The sequence below is a fragment of the Anomaloglossus baeobatrachus genome, chromosome 7, assembly GCF_048569485.1.
Source record: "Anomaloglossus baeobatrachus isolate aAnoBae1 chromosome 7, aAnoBae1.hap1, whole genome shotgun sequence".
NCBI lineage: Eukaryota > Metazoa > Chordata > Amphibia > Anura > Aromobatidae > Anomaloglossus > Anomaloglossus baeobatrachus.
This window is the reverse complement of record NC_134359.1, coordinates 23,084,332-23,102,527: the sequence shown is the minus strand read 5'-3', so window position 1 is coordinate 23,102,527 and position 18,196 is coordinate 23,084,332. Positions and strand designations below refer to the sequence as shown.

The 18,196-nt window shown below is 44.9% G+C and overlaps 1 protein-coding gene across 2 annotated transcripts in view; it reads left to right on the top strand.

The window, feature by feature from the left end:
* DARS1 (aspartyl-tRNA synthetase 1) overlaps positions 1-12,612 on the top strand; it is a 102,061-nt gene extending 89,449 nt beyond the window's left edge. For both annotated transcript variants that reach the window (XM_075317159.1, XM_075317158.1), the window contains exons 10-18: positions 1,187-1,298; positions 1,712-1,846; positions 6,025-6,172; positions 6,425-6,571; positions 8,937-8,979; positions 9,111-9,191; positions 10,586-10,697; positions 12,055-12,126; positions 12,206-12,612. In XM_075317159.1, the coding sequence (XP_075173274.1) occupies positions 1,187-1,298; positions 1,712-1,846; positions 6,025-6,172; positions 6,425-6,571; positions 8,937-8,979; positions 9,111-9,191; positions 10,586-10,697; positions 12,055-12,126; positions 12,206-12,297 (942 nt within the window). In that variant the 3' untranslated portion in view covers positions 12,298-12,612. The remainder of the gene's footprint in view (positions 1-1,186; positions 1,299-1,711; positions 1,847-6,024; positions 6,173-6,424; positions 6,572-8,936; positions 8,980-9,110; positions 9,192-10,585; positions 10,698-12,054; positions 12,127-12,205) is intronic.
* The last annotated feature ends 5,584 nt before the right edge of the window (positions 12,613-18,196 follow it).

Here is an 18,196-nt window from a genome sequence, read left to right as displayed (position 1 = left end):
CTGAAGGCTGCGGCTGTAAAGACCTGGCAAAGCATTAAGAAGGAGGAAACCCAGTGTTTGGTGATGTCCATGGGTTCCAGACTTAAGGCAGTGATTGCCTCCAAAGGATTCGCAACTAAATATTGAAAATAAAAATTTTTTTTTTGGGTTTGGTTTATTTGTCCAATTACTTTTGACCTCCTAAAATGTGGAGTGTTTGTAAAGAAATGTGTACAATTCCTACAATTTCTATCAGATATTTTTGTTCAAACCTTCCAATTAAACGTTACAATCTGCACTTGAATTCTGTTGTAGAGATTTCATTTCAAATCCAATGTGGTGGCATGCAGAGCCCAACTCGCCAAAATTGTGTCACTGTCCAAATATTTCTGGACCTAACTGTAAAGGTCCATCTGAACTTCATTGTAAATATTACTCTTACATGCTTATTCTTCCATGCTTGCTTCTGGAGCTGCAAGTTCAGAGCTCAGTGGGTGTCTTCTGCTTATGCAAAGGCAAGTTCAGAGCTCAGTGAGCGTCCACTGTTTCTGAAGTTAGAAATTCAGAGCCAAGTGATTGTCCACTGCTTGTGAGATGCACATTTAGAGCTCAGTGATTGTCCACTGCTTGTGAGCTGCACATTTAGAGCTCAGTGGGTGTCTACTGCTTGTGAGCTGCACATTTAGAGCTCAGTGGGTGTCTACTGCTTGTGAGCTGCACATTTAGAGCTCAGTGAGTGTCTACTGCTTGTGAGCTGCACGTTTAGTGCTCAGTGAGTGTCTACTGCTTGTGAGCTGCACATTTAGAGCTCCAAGAGTGTCCCATATTTAAGGAGCTGCAAGTTTAGAGCTCAGTGGGTGTCCATTGTTTTTGGAGCAGCAAGTTTAGCATTCAGTAGGTGTCCCACCGCTTGTTGTGCTGCAAGTTTAGAGCTCGGTGGGTATTCACAATGTTTTTACCCTACTACAAGCATATCCATTGAAGTGATCTGTGTAATACATTCTCTAGTCACTGGAACTGCATTTCAGCCCCTCAAGCCATCCCTTCCAATCAACTTGTTGTTAGAGGCTTTAGGTGTAAATTTTGGATCTAGACATCACCTATAGAAAGCTGGTAAAGAATTTAGTACAGTAATGGCATGACTGGTATTATTAAGATGTAATGACCGCTCTCTGGTCTTTGCACTACCTTGTGTTTTACATTGCAGACCTCCACCAGTCACGCCGTCTTCGGCATCCAGTCCGGGGTTTGTCAACTTTTCCGGGAGACGCTAAGCAACAAAGGATTCGTGGAGATTCAGACCCCCAAAATTATATCAGGTTTGCAACACTGATGTCTGTTATGTGTTTTTATGGGCGACTACAGCTTTAAGGGATTGGAAGTTTCTAAAAGATGTTGAATTGTTTTTGGTCCTATATACTGGGGGTGTGGAGGCTCCCACATTTCCACCATTGGGGGGGGGGGGGCATCTGCACAAGAGGGGTATCAAAACTGGTGGGTAGGGATTAAAAAGACATTGCAAACTGCCTGACTCTCACAATGTCGCCCTGGACGGCGCCGGAGTTACTGCAGCCTGGAAGATGAAGCATTATAGATGCCGCAGGGGTCACCGCTTATATTTACTGGAGACTTCACTTCTGAAGAACCTTTCTTGTATTAAGTTATTGAAATTTATTTTCAGAGGCTCATAGGAGGAACATGTGATTAATATGCGGATATTTCATTCTTCTAGCGGCCAGTGAAGGGGGAGCCAATGTATTCACAGTGTCCTACTTCAAAACCAGCGCCTATCTCGCCCAATCCCCCCAGCTCTACAAGCAAATGTGCATCTGTGCAGACTTTGAGAAAGTGTTTTGCATTGGGCCAGGTAAGAGATTAGTCTATAGGCCTCCATGATTCATGATGTACAAGAATATATCTACTATAATACTGCTCCTATGTACAAGAATACAGCTACTATAATACTGCCCCATGTGCAAGAATATAAATACTATAATACTGCCCCTATGTGCAAGAATATAACTACTATAATACTGCCCCTATGTACAAGAATATAACTACTATAATACTGCCCCTATGTACAGGAATATAACTACTATAATACTACCCCTATGTACAAGAATATAACTACTATAATACTGCCCTCTATGTACAAGAATATAACTACTATAATACTGCCCCTATGTACAAGAATATAACTACTATAATACTGCTCCCTATGTACAAGAATATAACTACTATAATACTGCCCCCTATGTACAAGAATATAACTACTATAATACTGCTCCCTATGTACAAGAATATAACTACTATAATACTGCCTCCTATGTACAAGAATATAACTACTATAATACTGCCCCTATGTACAAGAATATAACTACTATAATACTGCCCCTATGTACAAGAATATAACTACTATAATACTGCTCCTATGTACAGGAATATAACTACTATAATACTGCCCCTATGTACAAGAATATAACTACTATAATACTGCCCCTATGTACAAGAATATAACTACTATAATACTGCCCCTATGTACAAGAATATAACTACTATAATTCTGCGCCCTATGTACAAGAATATAACTACTATAATACTGCCCCTATGTACAAGAATATAACTACTATAATACTGCCCCCTATGTACAAGAATATAACTACTATAATACTGCGCCCTATGTACGAGAATATAACTACTATAATACTGCGCCCTATGTACAAGAATATAACTACTATAATACTGCCCCTATATACAAGAATATAACTACTATAATACTGCCCCTATGTACAAGAATATAACTACTATAATACTGCTCCCTATGTACAAGAATATAACTACTATAATACTGCCCCCTATGTACAAGAATATAACTACTATAATACTGCTCCTATGTACGAGAATATAACTACTATAATACTGCCCCCTATGTACAAGAATATAACTACTATAATACTGCGCCCTATGTACGAGAATATAACTACTATAATACTGCGCCCTATGTACAAGAATATAACTACTATAATACTGCCCCTATGTACAAGAATATAACTACTATATTACTGCCCCTATGTACAAGAATATAACTACTATAATACTGTGCCCTATGTACAAGAATATAACTACTATAATACTGCCCCCTATGTACAAGAATATAACTACTATAATACTGCTCCTATGTACAAGAATATATCTACTATAATACTGCCCCTATGTACAAGAATATAACTACTATAATACTGCCCCTATATACAAGAATATAACTACTATAATACTGCCTCTATGTACAAGAATATAACTACTATAATACTGCCTGAATGATAATGGAACTTGTTGCTATTGGGATATATGTGACTAGGTGTCCGTTTTGTTTCTTGTATGTCCGTGTGTGTGGCAGCATTGCTTTTTATTTTGGAGATAAATAACACTTTTTTTTAGAAGATTTGATTATTTTTGGGCTGTGACATTTCTTGCGGCTGTGAGGAGTGTGATGCCGTGCGCTGCGCTGTGTATAATTGCTGGCGCTTATAACAGATCTAATGCCTCTGTAATTATCAGACGAGTCTCTTTTGCCCGGAGGAGAATAATTGGCATTAAGAGTCTGAGCGCCGCATTCCGGGTGTAGAGTAATTTAATTATCAAAGTAAGTGATAAAACTCCACATTAGCGGGGGAGGGGCGAGGTCCTTTCTATTATTTGCTTTCATTCCATGTGGATGTCATTCACTCCATGTACCTGACACATGGGATTGATGAAGTGATTTCTATGGACGATGTGATGTTGGTATTACAGACCTGGGAATGATATGTGTGATCAGATTAATAAATCGGATATTTTGGTAGAGGTCAAAGCTCCGTTTTTCTGTTACAGAACTCCCAATCCTCTACTTTGATTAACAGCTGTTATGTTAAATGATTAATTTATTTTTTCTTGCAACCACCACTAGGGGGAGCTCACTACATACAAATTAATGCAGCCACCCCTAGAGGGGACTCACTACATACAGATTTATACAGCCACCACTAGAGGGAGCTCACTACATACAGATTTATACAGCCACCACTAGAGGGAGCTCACTACATACAGATTTATACAGCCACCACTAGAGGGAGCTCACTACATACAGATTTATACAGCCACCCCTAGAGGGAGCTCACTACATACAGATTTATACAGCCACCACTAGAGGGAGCTCACTACATACAGATTTATACAGCCACCACTAGAGGGAGCTCACTACATACAGATTTATACAGCCACCACTAGAGGGAGCTCACTACATACAGATTTATACAGCCACCACTAGAGGGAGCTCACTACATACAGATTTATACATCCACCACTAGAGGAAGCTCACTACATACAGATTTATATAGCCACCACTAGAGGGAGCTCACTACATACAGATTTATACATCCACCACTAGAGGGAGCTCACTACATACAGATTTATACATCCACCACTAGAGGGAGATCACTACATACAGATTTATACAGCCACCACTAGAGGAAGCTCACTACATACAGATTTATACATCCACCACTAGAGGGAGATCACTACATACAGATTTATACAGCCACCACTAGAGGGAGCTCACTACATACAGATTTATATAGCCACCACTAGAGGGGACTCACTACATACAGATTTATACAGCCACCACTAGAGGGAGCTCACTACATACAGATTTATACAGCCACCACTAGAGGAAGCTCACTACATACAGATTTCTACAGTCACCACTAGATGGAGCTCACTACATACAGATTTATACAGCCACCACTAGAGGGAGCTCACTACATACAGATTTATACAGCCACCACTAGAGGGAGCTCACTACATACAGATTTATACAGCCACCACTAGAGGAAGCTCACTGCATACAGATTTATACAGCCACCACTAGAGGGAGCTCACTTCATACAGATCTATATAGCCACCACTAGAAGGAGCTCACTACATACAGATTATACAGTCACCACTAGAGGGAGCTCACTACATACAGATTTATACAGCCACCACTAGAGGGAGCTCACTACATACAGATTTATACAGTCACCACTAGAGGGAGCTCACTACATACAGATTTATACAGTCACCACTAGGGGAGCTCACTACATACAGATTTATACAGTCACCACTAGAGGGAGCTCACTACATACAGATTTATACAGTCACCACTAGGGGAGCTCACTACATACAGATTTATACAGTCACCACTAGAGGGAGCTCACTACATACAGATTTATACAGTCACCACTAGAGGGAGCTCACTACATACAGATTTATTGCAATGCAATGCAGGGTGGCCGCTCGCAGCAGCTGGGGTGGCCGCTTGCAGCAGCAGCAGGAGTGACCGCTCGCTGCAGCAGGGGTGGCCGTTCACCACAGCAGGGGTGGCCGTTCGCCGCAGCAGGGGTGGCCGCTCGCAGCATCGGGAGGGGCCGCTCGCAGCATCGGGAGGGGCCGCTCGCAGCATCGGGAGGGGCCGCTCGCAGCATCGGGAGGGGCCGCTTGCAGCATCGGGAGGGGCCGCTCGCAGCATCGGGAGGGGCCGCTCGCAGCATCGGGAAGGGCCGCTCGCAGCATCGGGAGGGGCCGCTCGCAGCATCGGGAAGGGCCGCTCGCAGCATCTGGAGGGGCCGCTCGCAGCATCGGGAAGGGCCGCGCGCAGCATCGGGAGGGGCCGCTCGCAGCAGGAGTGGCCGCCATATATCTACATTCACATGAATACCGTTGGCTGCATGCTGCTGTAATGTATGGTCCATGCTGGAGTTTGGAGCCCTCTAGTGGCTCTATAATGTAACTGCAATTTTTTTTTCCACAAATTCTAGTGTCTATTCTCTGTACATGAATGAATACAAATAAAATACTCCGTTTAATAATAACATGTAATCCTGAAATTTCTCATGAGTGCTGAGTTATTGACTTACTGGCCTTATTGTTTTCCTTCTACTTTTCTGTGCACATTTGGGGGTTTTTTGTGTAAGTTCATTCATTTAGAGTTAGTGATGACTTCTTGGCGACTTTGTCTTGTTTTTTCAGTTTTCCGTGCAGAGGATTCCAACACTCACCGGCACTTGACGGAGTTTGTTGGTCTGGATATTGAGATGGCGTTCAACTACCATTATCACGAGGTTGTGGATGAGATTGCGGACACCCTGGTGCAGATATTTAAGGGACTGCAGGAGAGGTAATGTGACGTATCTTGACTTCAATGACAGGTTGGAGGCTTGCATTGTCTTCCAGCCGCAGCCGCATTTCTAGCCATTCACGGCCGCAGCAATGATGATCAATTAGATGAATGTCCATAATGTTCAATCTGCTTGACAACTGCTCCCTCTAGTGGTGATTCCAGTTATTGCAGTCACACAATTTTATAGTAGTTTATATTTGTAGTTGTCTGAATTCTTTTGTATTGATTTTATTCTTTTTTTCTTGATAGATTTCAGACTGAAATCCAGACTGTGGGGAAACAGTTCCCTTCCGAGCCTTTTAAGTTCCTGGAGCCCACACTACGCCTGGAGTACCGCGAGGGCGTCGCGATGTTGCATGAGGCCGGAGTAGAGATGGGAGATGAAGAAGATCTCAGGTGAGTGTTATACTCCTGCAAACCATCAATTATTGCTGGTCAGTGTATAGTGTAGGTTCAGCCATATGGGAATTTACAGACTAACACAGTGTGATTAATCATGGATGGATTCACAGCTGCACTGCTCAGTACTTCAGCATAATGTCCTCCATGCTGCTGTTTTCTAGTAAGTGTTTGTCTCACCCCAACACTGGATTTACATCTACACTGCTCAGTACTTCAGTATGATGTCTTCCAGTCTGCTGCTTTCTAGTAAGTGTTTATCTCACCCCAACACTGGATTTACATCTACACTGCTCAGTACTTCAGCATGATGTCTTCCAGTCTGCTGCTTTCTAGTAAGTGTTAATGTCATCCCATTGCTGGATTCACAGCTACACTGCTGTATAATGTCCTCCATGCTGCTGCTGCTGCTTCTGCTACATAGAAACAGTAGATCAGGGATCCCTTGTGTGTGATGTGTATGGGAGACATCATAGCAGCCAGTCTATACCCACTAACTGAGAAAAAGCTGAAAAATATACAGTCAGGGCCAGAAATATTTGGACAGTGACACAAGTTTTGTTATTTTAGCTGTTTACAAAAACATGTTCAGAAATACAATTATATATATAATATGGGCTGAAAGTGCACACTCCCAGCTGCAATATGAGAGTTTTCACATCCAAATCGGAGAAAGGGTTTAGGAATCATAGCTCTGTAATGCATAGCCTCCTCTTTTTCAAGGGACCAAAAGTAATTGGACAAGGGACTCTAAGGGCTGCAATTAACTCTGAAGGCGTCTCCCTCGTTAACCTGTAATCAATGAAGTAGTTAAAAGGTCTGGGGTTGATTACAGGTGTGTGGTTTTGCATTTGGAAGCTGTTGCTGTGACCAGACAACATGCGGTCTAAGGAACTCTCAATTGAGGTGAAGCAGAACATCCTGAGGCTGAAAAAAAAGAAAAAATCCATCAGAGAGATAGCAGACATGCTTGGAGTAGCAAAATCAACAGTCGGGTACATTCTGAGAAAAAAGGAATTGACTGGTGAGCTTGGGAACTCATAAAGGCCTGGGCGTCCACGGATGACAACAGTGGTGGATGATCGCCGCATACTTTCTTTGGTGAAGAAGAACCCGTTCACAACATCAACTGAAGTCCAGAACACTCTCAGTGAAGTAGGTGTATCTGTCTCTAAGTCAACAGTAAAGAGAAGACTCCATGAAAGTAAATACAAAGGGTTCACATCTAGATGCAAACCATTCATCAATTCCAAAAATAGACAGGCCAGAGTTAAATTTGCTGAAAAACACCTCATGAAGCCAGCTCAGTTCTGGAAAAGTATTCTATGGACAGATGAGACAAAGATCAACCTGTACCAGAATGATGGGAAGAAAAAAGTTTGGAGAAGAAAGGGAACGGCACATGATCCAAGGCACACCACATCCTCTGTAAAACATGGTGGAGGCAACGTGATGGCATGGGCATGCATGGCTTTCAATGGCACTGGGTCACTTGTGTTTATTGATGACATAACAGCAGACAAGAGTAGCCGGATGAATTCTGAAGTGTACCGGGATATACTTTCAGCCCAGATTCAGCCAAATGCCGCAAAGTTGATCGGATGGCGCTTCATAGTACAGATGGACAATGACCCCAAGCATACAGCCAAAGCTACCCAGGAGTTCATGAGTGCAAAAAAGTGGAACATTCTGCAATGGCCAAGTCAATCACCAGATCTTAACCCAATTGAGCATGCATTTCACTTGCTCAAATCCAGACTTAAGACGGAAAGACCCACAAACAAGCAAGACCTGAAGGCTGCGGCTGTAAAGGCCTGGCAAAGCATTAAGAAGGAGGAAACCCAGCGTTTGGTGATGTCCATGGGTTCCAGACTTAAGGCAGTGATTGCCTCCAAAGGATTCGCAACAAAATATTGAAAATAAAAATATTTTGTTTGGGTTTGGTTTATTTGTCCAATTACTTCTGACCTCCTAAAATGTGGAGTGTTTGTAAAGAAATGTGACAATTCCTACAATTTCTGTCAGATATTTTTGGTCAAACCTTCAAATTAAACGTTACAATCTGCACTTGAATTCTGTTGTAGAGATTTCATTTCAAATCCAATGTGGTGGCATGCAGAGCCCAACTCGCCAAAATTGTGTCACTGTCCAAATATTTCTGGACCTAACTGTAAGTCATGCAATGACCAGAAAACGTGATGTTCCCCATGTACACACATGCATGACCTCTCCAGACAGTCTCCTGAGACATAAGGTAGCTCTGCTTTAAGCCTTCCATCACTATAATGATGTATTCAGGGGTTTTTAGAGACCTCGCTGTCTGATGTAGACGTCATTGGCTTTATTCTGTTTATTTCCCCAGCACTCCCAATGAGAAACTTCTGGGACGATTAGTGAAAGAAAAGGTAAATTTCCTCGCATTACCATTATTATGTAAATAATCATGTGACTCTAGCTTGACCCATGAGCTTACAATCTAATGTACAGTGAACAGGTAGATGCTGATATCAGATATTGTTTTCTGTTTATTTCTCAGTACGACACTGATTTCTACATCCTTGATAAATATCCATTGGCCGTCAGACCCTTCTACACAATGCCAGACCCCCAAGAGCCAGTGAGTATTATACAGATAATAGTAATGGTCAGCATTTTCAGAGAGGTTATCTGTATGTCAGTGTAAGTGTGCTCCAGTCCTAGGTTTCCTCAGTGTCTGCACGTCCCAGTCCTGACCCCTCCATTGTTAGTCTGCCCAAGTCCTAGGACTCCCAGTGTCAATGTGCCCAAGTTCCAGGACTCCCAGTTTCAGCGTTCCCAAGACTCTGTCTCAGTGTGTCTAAATCCCAGTGTCGGTGTGCCCCAGTCCTAGGACTCCCAATGTTTGTGTGCCCCAGTCCTAGGACTCCCAATGTTGGTGTGCCCCAGTCCTAGGACTCCCAGTGTCTGTGTGCCCCAGTCCTAGAACTCCCAGTGTCAGTGTGCCCCAGTCCTAGGACTTCCAGTGTCTGTGTGCCCCAGTCCTAGGACTCACAGTGTCGGTGTGCCCCAGTCCTAGGACTCCCAGTGTCGGTGTGCCCCAGTCCTAGGACTCCCAGTGTCGGTGTGCCCCAGTCCTAGGACTCCCAGTGTCGGTGTGCCCCAGTCCTAGGACTCCCAGTGTCGGTGTGCCCCAGTCCTAGGACTCCCAGTGTCGGTGTGCCCCAGTCCTAGGACTCCCAGTGTCGGTGTGCCCCAGTCCTAGGACTCCCAGTGTCGGTGTGCCCCAGTCCTAGGACTCCCAGTGTCGGTGTGCCCCAGTCCTAGGACTCCCAGTGTCGGTGTGCCCCAGTCCTAGGACTCCCAGTGTCGGTGTGCCCCAGTCCTAGGACTCCCAGTGTCGGTGTGCCCCAGTCCTAGGACTTCCAGTGTCGGTGTGCCCCAGTCCTAGGACTTCCAGTGTCGGTGTGCCCCAGTCCTAGGACTTCCAGTGTCTGTGTGCCCCAGTCCTAGGACTTCCAGTGTCTGTGTGCCCCAGTCCTAGGACTTCCAGTGTCTGTGTGCCCCAGTCCTAGGACTTCCAGTGTCTGTGTGCCCCAGTCCTAGGACTTCCAGTGTCTGTGTGCCCCAGTCCTAGGACTTCCAGTGTCTGTGTGCCCCAGTCCTAGGACTTCCAGTGTCTGTGTGCCCCAGTCCTAGGACTTCCAGTGTCTGTGTGCCCCAGTCCTAGGACTTCCAGTGTCTGTGTGCCCCAGTCCTAGGACTTCCAGTGTCTGTGTGCCCCAGTCCTAGGACTTCCAGTGTCTGTGTGCCCCAGTCCTAGGACTTCCAGTGTCTGTGTGCCCCAGTCCTAGGACTTCCAGTGTCGGTGTACCCCAGTCCTAGGACTCCCAGTATCTGTGTGCTGCAGTCCTAGGACTACCAGTGTCGGTGTGCCCAACTCCCAATGTCAGTGTGCCCTAGTCGTAGGACTCCCAGTGTCAGTGTGAATGACTCTACTGGTTATATTTGATTTTACTTTCTTTTTTTCAACAGAAATATTCTAACTCGTATGACATGTTCATGAGGGGGGAAGAGATTCTGTCCGGGGCTCAGCGAGTGCACGACGCCCAGCTGCTGACTGAGAGAGCCCAGCACCATGGGATCGGTAAGAAGTCCCGGATTACACAAGCTAGGGCCATCATTGCTTTACATCACCGTGGTCATGACTATTTCTAGAAATGTATGATCTGCAGCCTACTGGAAAATCTGCAACCAATAAATGCAAACCTGAGGATCTGCATGGGAGCTGTATACACAAAACGGCAAACCATTGCTATGGTGCTGTAATATATTTTCTATGGTGCTGTAATATATTTGCTATGGTTTTGTAATATATTTGCTATGGTGCTGTAATATATTTGCTATGGTGCTGTAATATATTTGCTATGGTTCTGTAATATATTTGCTATGGTGCTGGAATATATTTGCTATGGTGCTGCAATATATTTGCTGTGGTGCTGTAATATATTTGCTGTGGTGCTGTAATATATTTGCTATGGTGCTGCAATATATTTGCTATGGTGCTGCAATATATTTGCTATGGTTCTGTAATATATTTGCTATGGTTCTGTAATATATTTGCTATGGTTCTGTAATATATTTGCTATGGTTCTGTAATATATTTGCTATGGTGCTGCAATATATTTGCTGTGGTGCTGCAATATATTTGCTATGGTGCTGCAATATATTTGCTATGGTGCTGCAATATATTTGCTATGGTGCTGCAATATATTTGCTATGGTGCTGCAATATATTTGCTATGGTGCTGTAATATATTTGCTATGGTTCTGTAATATATTTGCTATGGTGCTGTAATATATTTGCTATGGTGCTGTAATATGTTTGCTATGGTGCTGTAATATATTTGCTATAGTGCAGCAATATATTTGCTATGGTGCTGTAATATATTGGCTATGGTTCTGTAATGTATTTGCTATGGTGCTGTAATATATTTTCTATGGTGCTGTAATATATTTTCTATGGTGCTGTAATATATTTTCTATGGTGCTGCAATATATTTGCTATGGTGCTGCAATATATTTGCTATGGTGCTGCAATATATTTGCTATGGTGCTGCAATATATTGGCTATGGTGCTGCAATATGTTTGCTATGGTGCTGCAATATATTTGCTATGGTGCTGCAATATATTTGCTATGGTGCTGCAATATATTTGCTATGGTGCTGCAATATATTTGCTATGGTGCTGCAATATATTTGCTATGGTGCTGCAATATGTTTGCTATGGTGCTGCAATATGTTTGCTATGGTGCTGCAATATATTTGCTATGGTGCTGCAATATATTTGCTATGGTGCTGCAATATATTTGCTATGGTGCTGCAATATATTTGCTATGGTGCTGTAATATTTTATAACATTCTCAGAGTAATAATAAACAGTTGCAAAAATGTACACGACCTTTCAAAACAGAAAGTAATTTGCTCTTTTTTCTTCTTCTTAAGACTTGGAGAAAATCAAGGCGTACATTGACTCCTTCCGCTTCGGAGCCCCACCTCATGCCGGCGGTGGCATTGGTAAGGATTGGGGCCACCTCTAGGTCCTCTATGTCCCACACACTTTTTCTCGCTGATTCCCTGTTCTCCTCTTCCGTAGGTCTGGAGCGGGTCACCATGCTGTACCTTGGATTGCACAATGTCCGCCAGACCTCCATGTTCCCCCGTGACCCCAAGAGGCTCACCCCATAAGACTCCCCCAGAGCTGGAATCACCTGCTAGCCTCCACTTTTCTGTGCACTTTGGAAGTCGTACGGCCGGGCTGCCCCCAGTCCTGTTAGGCCTCCTCCTGGTCCGGACAGGTTTACGTGTCCTGTAGATAACGGGCAGCACTAATCCTGTGAGAACTAATCGCCTCTCTGGGCCAGAAACCTGCAAAATTACACGATCACATCCTAACACATCAATGACGGATTTTTACCTAATCGCCTTTTATAACAATAATGAGACTGACGTAAAGCGCAGAACGCTGTAAAAGCAAGTGAATTAGTAAACTACTTGAATACAGTCGAGTCCACGTGACTTTTCTTGGTTTGGGGGGGGGGGGGTGGGGGGGTTATGGTGGGTTCCTATTTTATATCGATAGCTGATTGATGCCGGGGGGGGGGGGGGCGCATTCTCACAGAATAGGTCAGCGATTGTTAAGATATGGACAATCCCTTTAAGTCCTGTATCCTGAGAGGTAACCGGAGGGCAGCATGATTGGAAATGCAGATTGGTAGAGCCACCGCTCCCTCCGCTGTGATGCCCCTTTAATAGGTGGAGAGGAAAAACGCTTTAATAGAAGCGGCCCACCCATGTAATGCCTAATCGGCCTATCATATAAAGTGCTGGCGAGTACAAATACTCCTTCCCCCGGTTTAAAGTGAATGGAGCGGAGCTGCAGTACCACATGTAACCTGTGGACGTAGGTGGCACTGTTTTTGGAAGAAAGAATATAAGCTTCTCCAGTGGTCTGTAGCCCCTTAAGAGCCCTTTTTTTTGTGTTGCCCTTCACTATGCGTCTAGAATCCGTTCTCCCCCCACGTCGGAGGCGCTGAGACCTCGGCCATATATTGATTCCCCTGACGGGAGGCGCCGCCGGTTACCGTCCAATCTCCCGCCACTTGTGATGCGGCTGTCAGGACTACTTAATATCACAGGAGTAATGTCATTTTCCGAGGAGCGTGCGGCGCCCAGATAACTGCGATTTACGAGCTGCATCTCAATGTCACCGCGGCCGAGTTCTCAGACACTAACTTCACACTTGTCTTTCCAAAGTTACATCCTATACATTGTGTTACGGGAAGGAAAAAAAGGCGCCGGCGATCCTCCGAAATGACAACTAACACCCAACTACCCAGACATCACTGCTTCATCACTCATCAGGTGGTGACATCCGCTAACAGCGCCATCTGGTGGACTGGATTACTGCTCAGTGATCGGAAATACAGGATCATAAAGGGGTTCTCCTTGAATAGGAAAAAAAACAAAAGGAAATTTTATAATAAATTACAAAGTAACTTTATTTAGCAAATTACATTTGTATTGTGTATGTAGTATTGCATTTAAAAGTTCACCGCCTTGTTGAGGCTGCTCACACTGCTGTCTACACTGTCTATCTGATGTAATACTGGAGATACCAGGGGTGCTGAGGTAAGATGAGGCTGCTCACACTGCTGTCCACTCTATCTGATCTAATACTGGAGATATCAAGAGTACTGATGTAAGAAAAGGCTGCTCACACTGATGTCTACCCTGTGTATCTGATTGAATACTGGAGATACCAGCGGTGCTGAGGTAAGAAGAGGCTGCTTACACTTCTTTTCATCCTGTCTATCTGATCTAATACTGGAGATACCAGGTGTGCTGAAAAAGAGGCTGCTCACACTGCTGTCCATCTCCTCTAATACTGGAGATACCAGGTATGCTGCAGTAAAAAAAGGCTGCTCACACTGCTTTTCACCCTATCTGATCTACTACTGATGATACCAGAAGTGCTGATGGAAGAAGAGACTGTTAACACTGCTGTCCACCCTGTCTTATCTGACCTAATACGGAAGATACTATGTGTGCCATGATAAAAGGAGGCGGCTTACACTGCGGTCAACCCTGTTTATCTGATTGAATATTGGAGATAGCAGGTGTGCTGAGGTAAGAAGAGACTGTGCACACTGTTGTCCATCCTCTCTAACTGATCTTATACTGGAGATATTAGGAGTATTGTTGAAAGAATATACTGTTAACACTGCTGTCCACCCTGTGTAACTGATCTAATACTGGAGATACCAGGGGCGCTGAGGTAAGAAGAGGCTGCTCACACTGCTGTCCTGTCCACCCTATTTATCTGACCTAATACAGTACTGGAGTTACCAGGGCTGCTGGGGTAAGAAGATCAAAAGAGAAAAAGAGGCCACAATATATTCAACTCCCAAGACCAAGAAGAAAACCAATAAGAGAAAGAGGGACTGTTCAATATAATGTAAAAATAATCTTTATAACAATATGGCGTTAAAACAAATACACGGAAAAATGAAGTAATGAATCCAAACTGAGGACATAATCAATTTTATACCACATTATATATGTATAATACAAAGAATATATACATTTTTGAAGCTTCACCCTGTCTGTCTGATCTAATACTGGTGATACCAGGTGTGCCGAGATAAGAGGCTGCTCACACTGCTGTCCACCCTGTCTGTCTGATCTAATACTGGAGATACCAGGTGTGCCGAGATAAGAAGAGGCTGCTCACACTGCTGTCCATTTGATCTAATACGGAAGATACTTGGGTGCTGAGTTCTTAGGCTCACTTGGTGAAGTAGATCTCCAAGCCCAAAGTGCAAATGGCATTGGGGCAGCAAGTAGTGGATACATCAGAGCTAGGAGACAGCAGGTGGAGAGAAGACTGAGGAACTGGAAGCCACAGATGTGGAGACACGGGGGTCAGTGGATGCTCTTCTGTGGAGACACGGGGGTCAGTGGGTGCTCTGCTGTGGAGACATGGGGGTCAGTGGATGCTCTTCTGTGGAGACACGGGGGTCAGGGGGTGCTCTTCTGTGGAGACACGGGGGTCAGTGGGTGCTCTTCTGTGGAGACACGGGGGTCAGTGGGTGCTCTCCTGTGGAGACACGGGGGTCAGGGGGTGCTCTTCTGTGGAGACACGGGGGTCAGTGAGTGCTCTTCTGTGGAGACACGGGGGTCAGGGGGTGCTCTTCTGTGGAGACACGGGGGTCAGTGGGTGCTCTTCTGTGGAGACACGGGGGTCAGTGGATGCTCTTCTGTGGAGACACGGGGGTCAGGGGGTGCTCTTCTGTGGAGACACAGGGGTCAGTGGGTGCTCTTCTGTGGAGACACGGGGGTCAGTGGGTGCTCTTCTGTGGAGACATGGGGGTCAGTGGGTGCTCTTCTGTGGCGACACGGGGTCAGTGATTGCTCTTCTGTGGAGACACGGGGTCAGCGGTTGCTCTTCTGTGGAGACACGGGGGTCAGTGGATGCTCTTCTGTGGAGACACGGGGGTCAGTGATTGCTCTTCTGTGGAGACACGGGGGTCAGTGGGTGCTCTTCTGTGGAGACACGGGGGTCAGTGGATGCTGTTCTGTGGAGACACGGGGGTCAGTGGATGCTCTTCTGTGGAGACACCGGGGTCAGTGGATGCTCTTCTGTGGAGACAACGGGGGTCAGTAGGTGCTCTCGTCCGCTGACGCGGACACCTTTAGAAAGACAGCGTGGCTCAGGGCTCATCCCAACTGAACGCCGGCCTCCTTAACCGTGGGCGTAACACTACTCAGACAACACAGGGTGAGGGAATCACAATAATTAGACTTTATTGGATCCCCAAACAATTAACGGCACATAACACATAACCAGCAAAACACAAATGTAACAGGCAACAGAGTCTCACCCTTCCGCTGGCTCACCAGGGATTTAGAATGTCTGTGCCTCAGAGCTTCCAGGGCTCCTTACTCCATTCCAGCAGCACCCCGCTTTCGGCGGGCACCCACCAAGAATGGAGTAACGCCAGATTTAGGAAGCTGTCTGAGGACCGCAAAGCCTATAGTCAGGTGACTGGATTATCCCAAGCTGGATTCCTTCCTTAGGTAGTCCTTGATATCTCAGCCGAATCCTTGCACTCAATACTGAAGTCCATGTAGCGTTATAATCCAGGTTCAGTTATGGCTTGCCAATCGGATCCGCAGATCCTAGATTGGTAGCATGTAGCAAGAGTCTATCTGGGCAATGGACAGTCCTACTTATACCCCTGAGCTCTCCATTCAGACCATTGGGGTCTTCACGATTGGTGGATAAGACTGGGCTCTTGGCTAGATTTCAAGCCATATACAATGGGAGGTTCGCATAATTGATTTGTCTGGGTATCTGACCTTCATTGGCCAAGGCAATTACGAGTCAACAGGAACTTTAACACTAGACTCCTAAGAGTTTTGCAGAAGCAATGAGGGGCTTATCCCCTGTTTATAAACAAACGATCCTCATGTCTGGCTGAATTTTAAGAAACTTAACCCATGCTAGGCACTGACATAGTTCATGTCGTCACAGCAGACAGTCAGTAGACTTCTTGGAAACCGTGGAGAGGTTGCAGAGATACTGAATGCTGCATGCAGAGAGAAGAGTGAGAGACTGGAAGCTGCAGGCAACCAGGAGACATCTTGGAGACTGCAGGCAGGTTGCAGAGATACTGAAGGCCGCAGACAGAACTCAGGAATACGAAAGTCTTAATACTGAGGCACATGTATGTTTCTTGGTAGGCCTTATACTGGTCCATACAGATGATCACATGGGATCATACTGGGACATCTGCAAAGCCCGACGTGAAGAACAAGAGAGTTGAGCAAACCGGGGTGAGAAGAGCAAAGCATGGATCATTGAGTGGTGCATAACACGGAGTAAGAAAAGGCTACTCACTCTGCTGTCCACCCTGTCTTTCTAAACTAATACCGGAGAAAAAAGAGTGCTGTGGTAAGATGAGGCTGCTCACACTGCTTTCCACCATGTCTATCTGATCTAATACTGGAGATACCAGGGGTGTGTTGAGGTAAGAACAGCCTTCTCACACTGCTGTCTCCCTGTCTGCCTGATCTAATACTGGAGATACCAGGGGAGCTGAGATGAGAAGAGGCTGCTCACACTGCTGTCCACTCTGGCTATCTGACCTAATACTGGAGAAACGAGCAGTTCTGAGGTAGGAAGAGTCTGATCCCTTATAATTTTCAAGACCTTTGCTTGCTGTGAGTAAATGGAACATTCTTGATAATGTCCAGAGTAAGAAACTTTTTAAAAACTGTATACAGTACAAATGACCGCAGGTTCAAGCCCATGTTGGGGCTAAAAATGAAAGTCAAATTTAAGTTAAAAAAATTTATTATCCCCATTTTCCAGTCAAAAAATAAACAAGTAATACACATCTGATCTGTCAAAATAAAAAAAAAATGTTTTAACCCATAAGGTAATGCCGTAAAGAGAAAATAAAAATGCAGAACTACAATAATAAATGCAATAGAAAAAAAAAGTGTCTTTCAGGTTTCTATTTCTGGAATATTTCAGATTCCCTAAACTTTGTCAGAATCCCTGGACTACATTGGACCTGCATGGATTTATTTTTTTTTTTAACTTACTGGGTTAGTAATGGGGGTATCTGATAGACGCCTCCCCATTACTAACACCAGATCTTTTGAAGCCAGCTGTCAATTCACATTGGACATCAACCTCAAGTACCAATACCCTGATTGCCACTGCACCAGGGCAATCAGGAAGAGCCAGGCAAAACACTAGAATTTGAGCATCTAATGTGATGCGCCACTTCTGGGGCGGCTGCGGGCTGCTATTTTTTAGGCCTGTTGCACATGTCCGTTAAATACATGCACGTTTTGCACGGATGTGTAAAATGTGCATATGGCCGTCCGTGTGCCAGGATTTTGGCACACAAATGCTCTCCATGTGCTATCTGTGATAACACACGGAGAGCAGGAACTTTGTGTTCACCTGTCCCGCTCACTGCTGTCCGTGCTGCAGATGTTTTCCGCTCTGTGGTCTCCGGCCCTGATGACTCCCCGCTGCTGCTTCTGGTCCTCGGTGCAGTGAATATGCGAT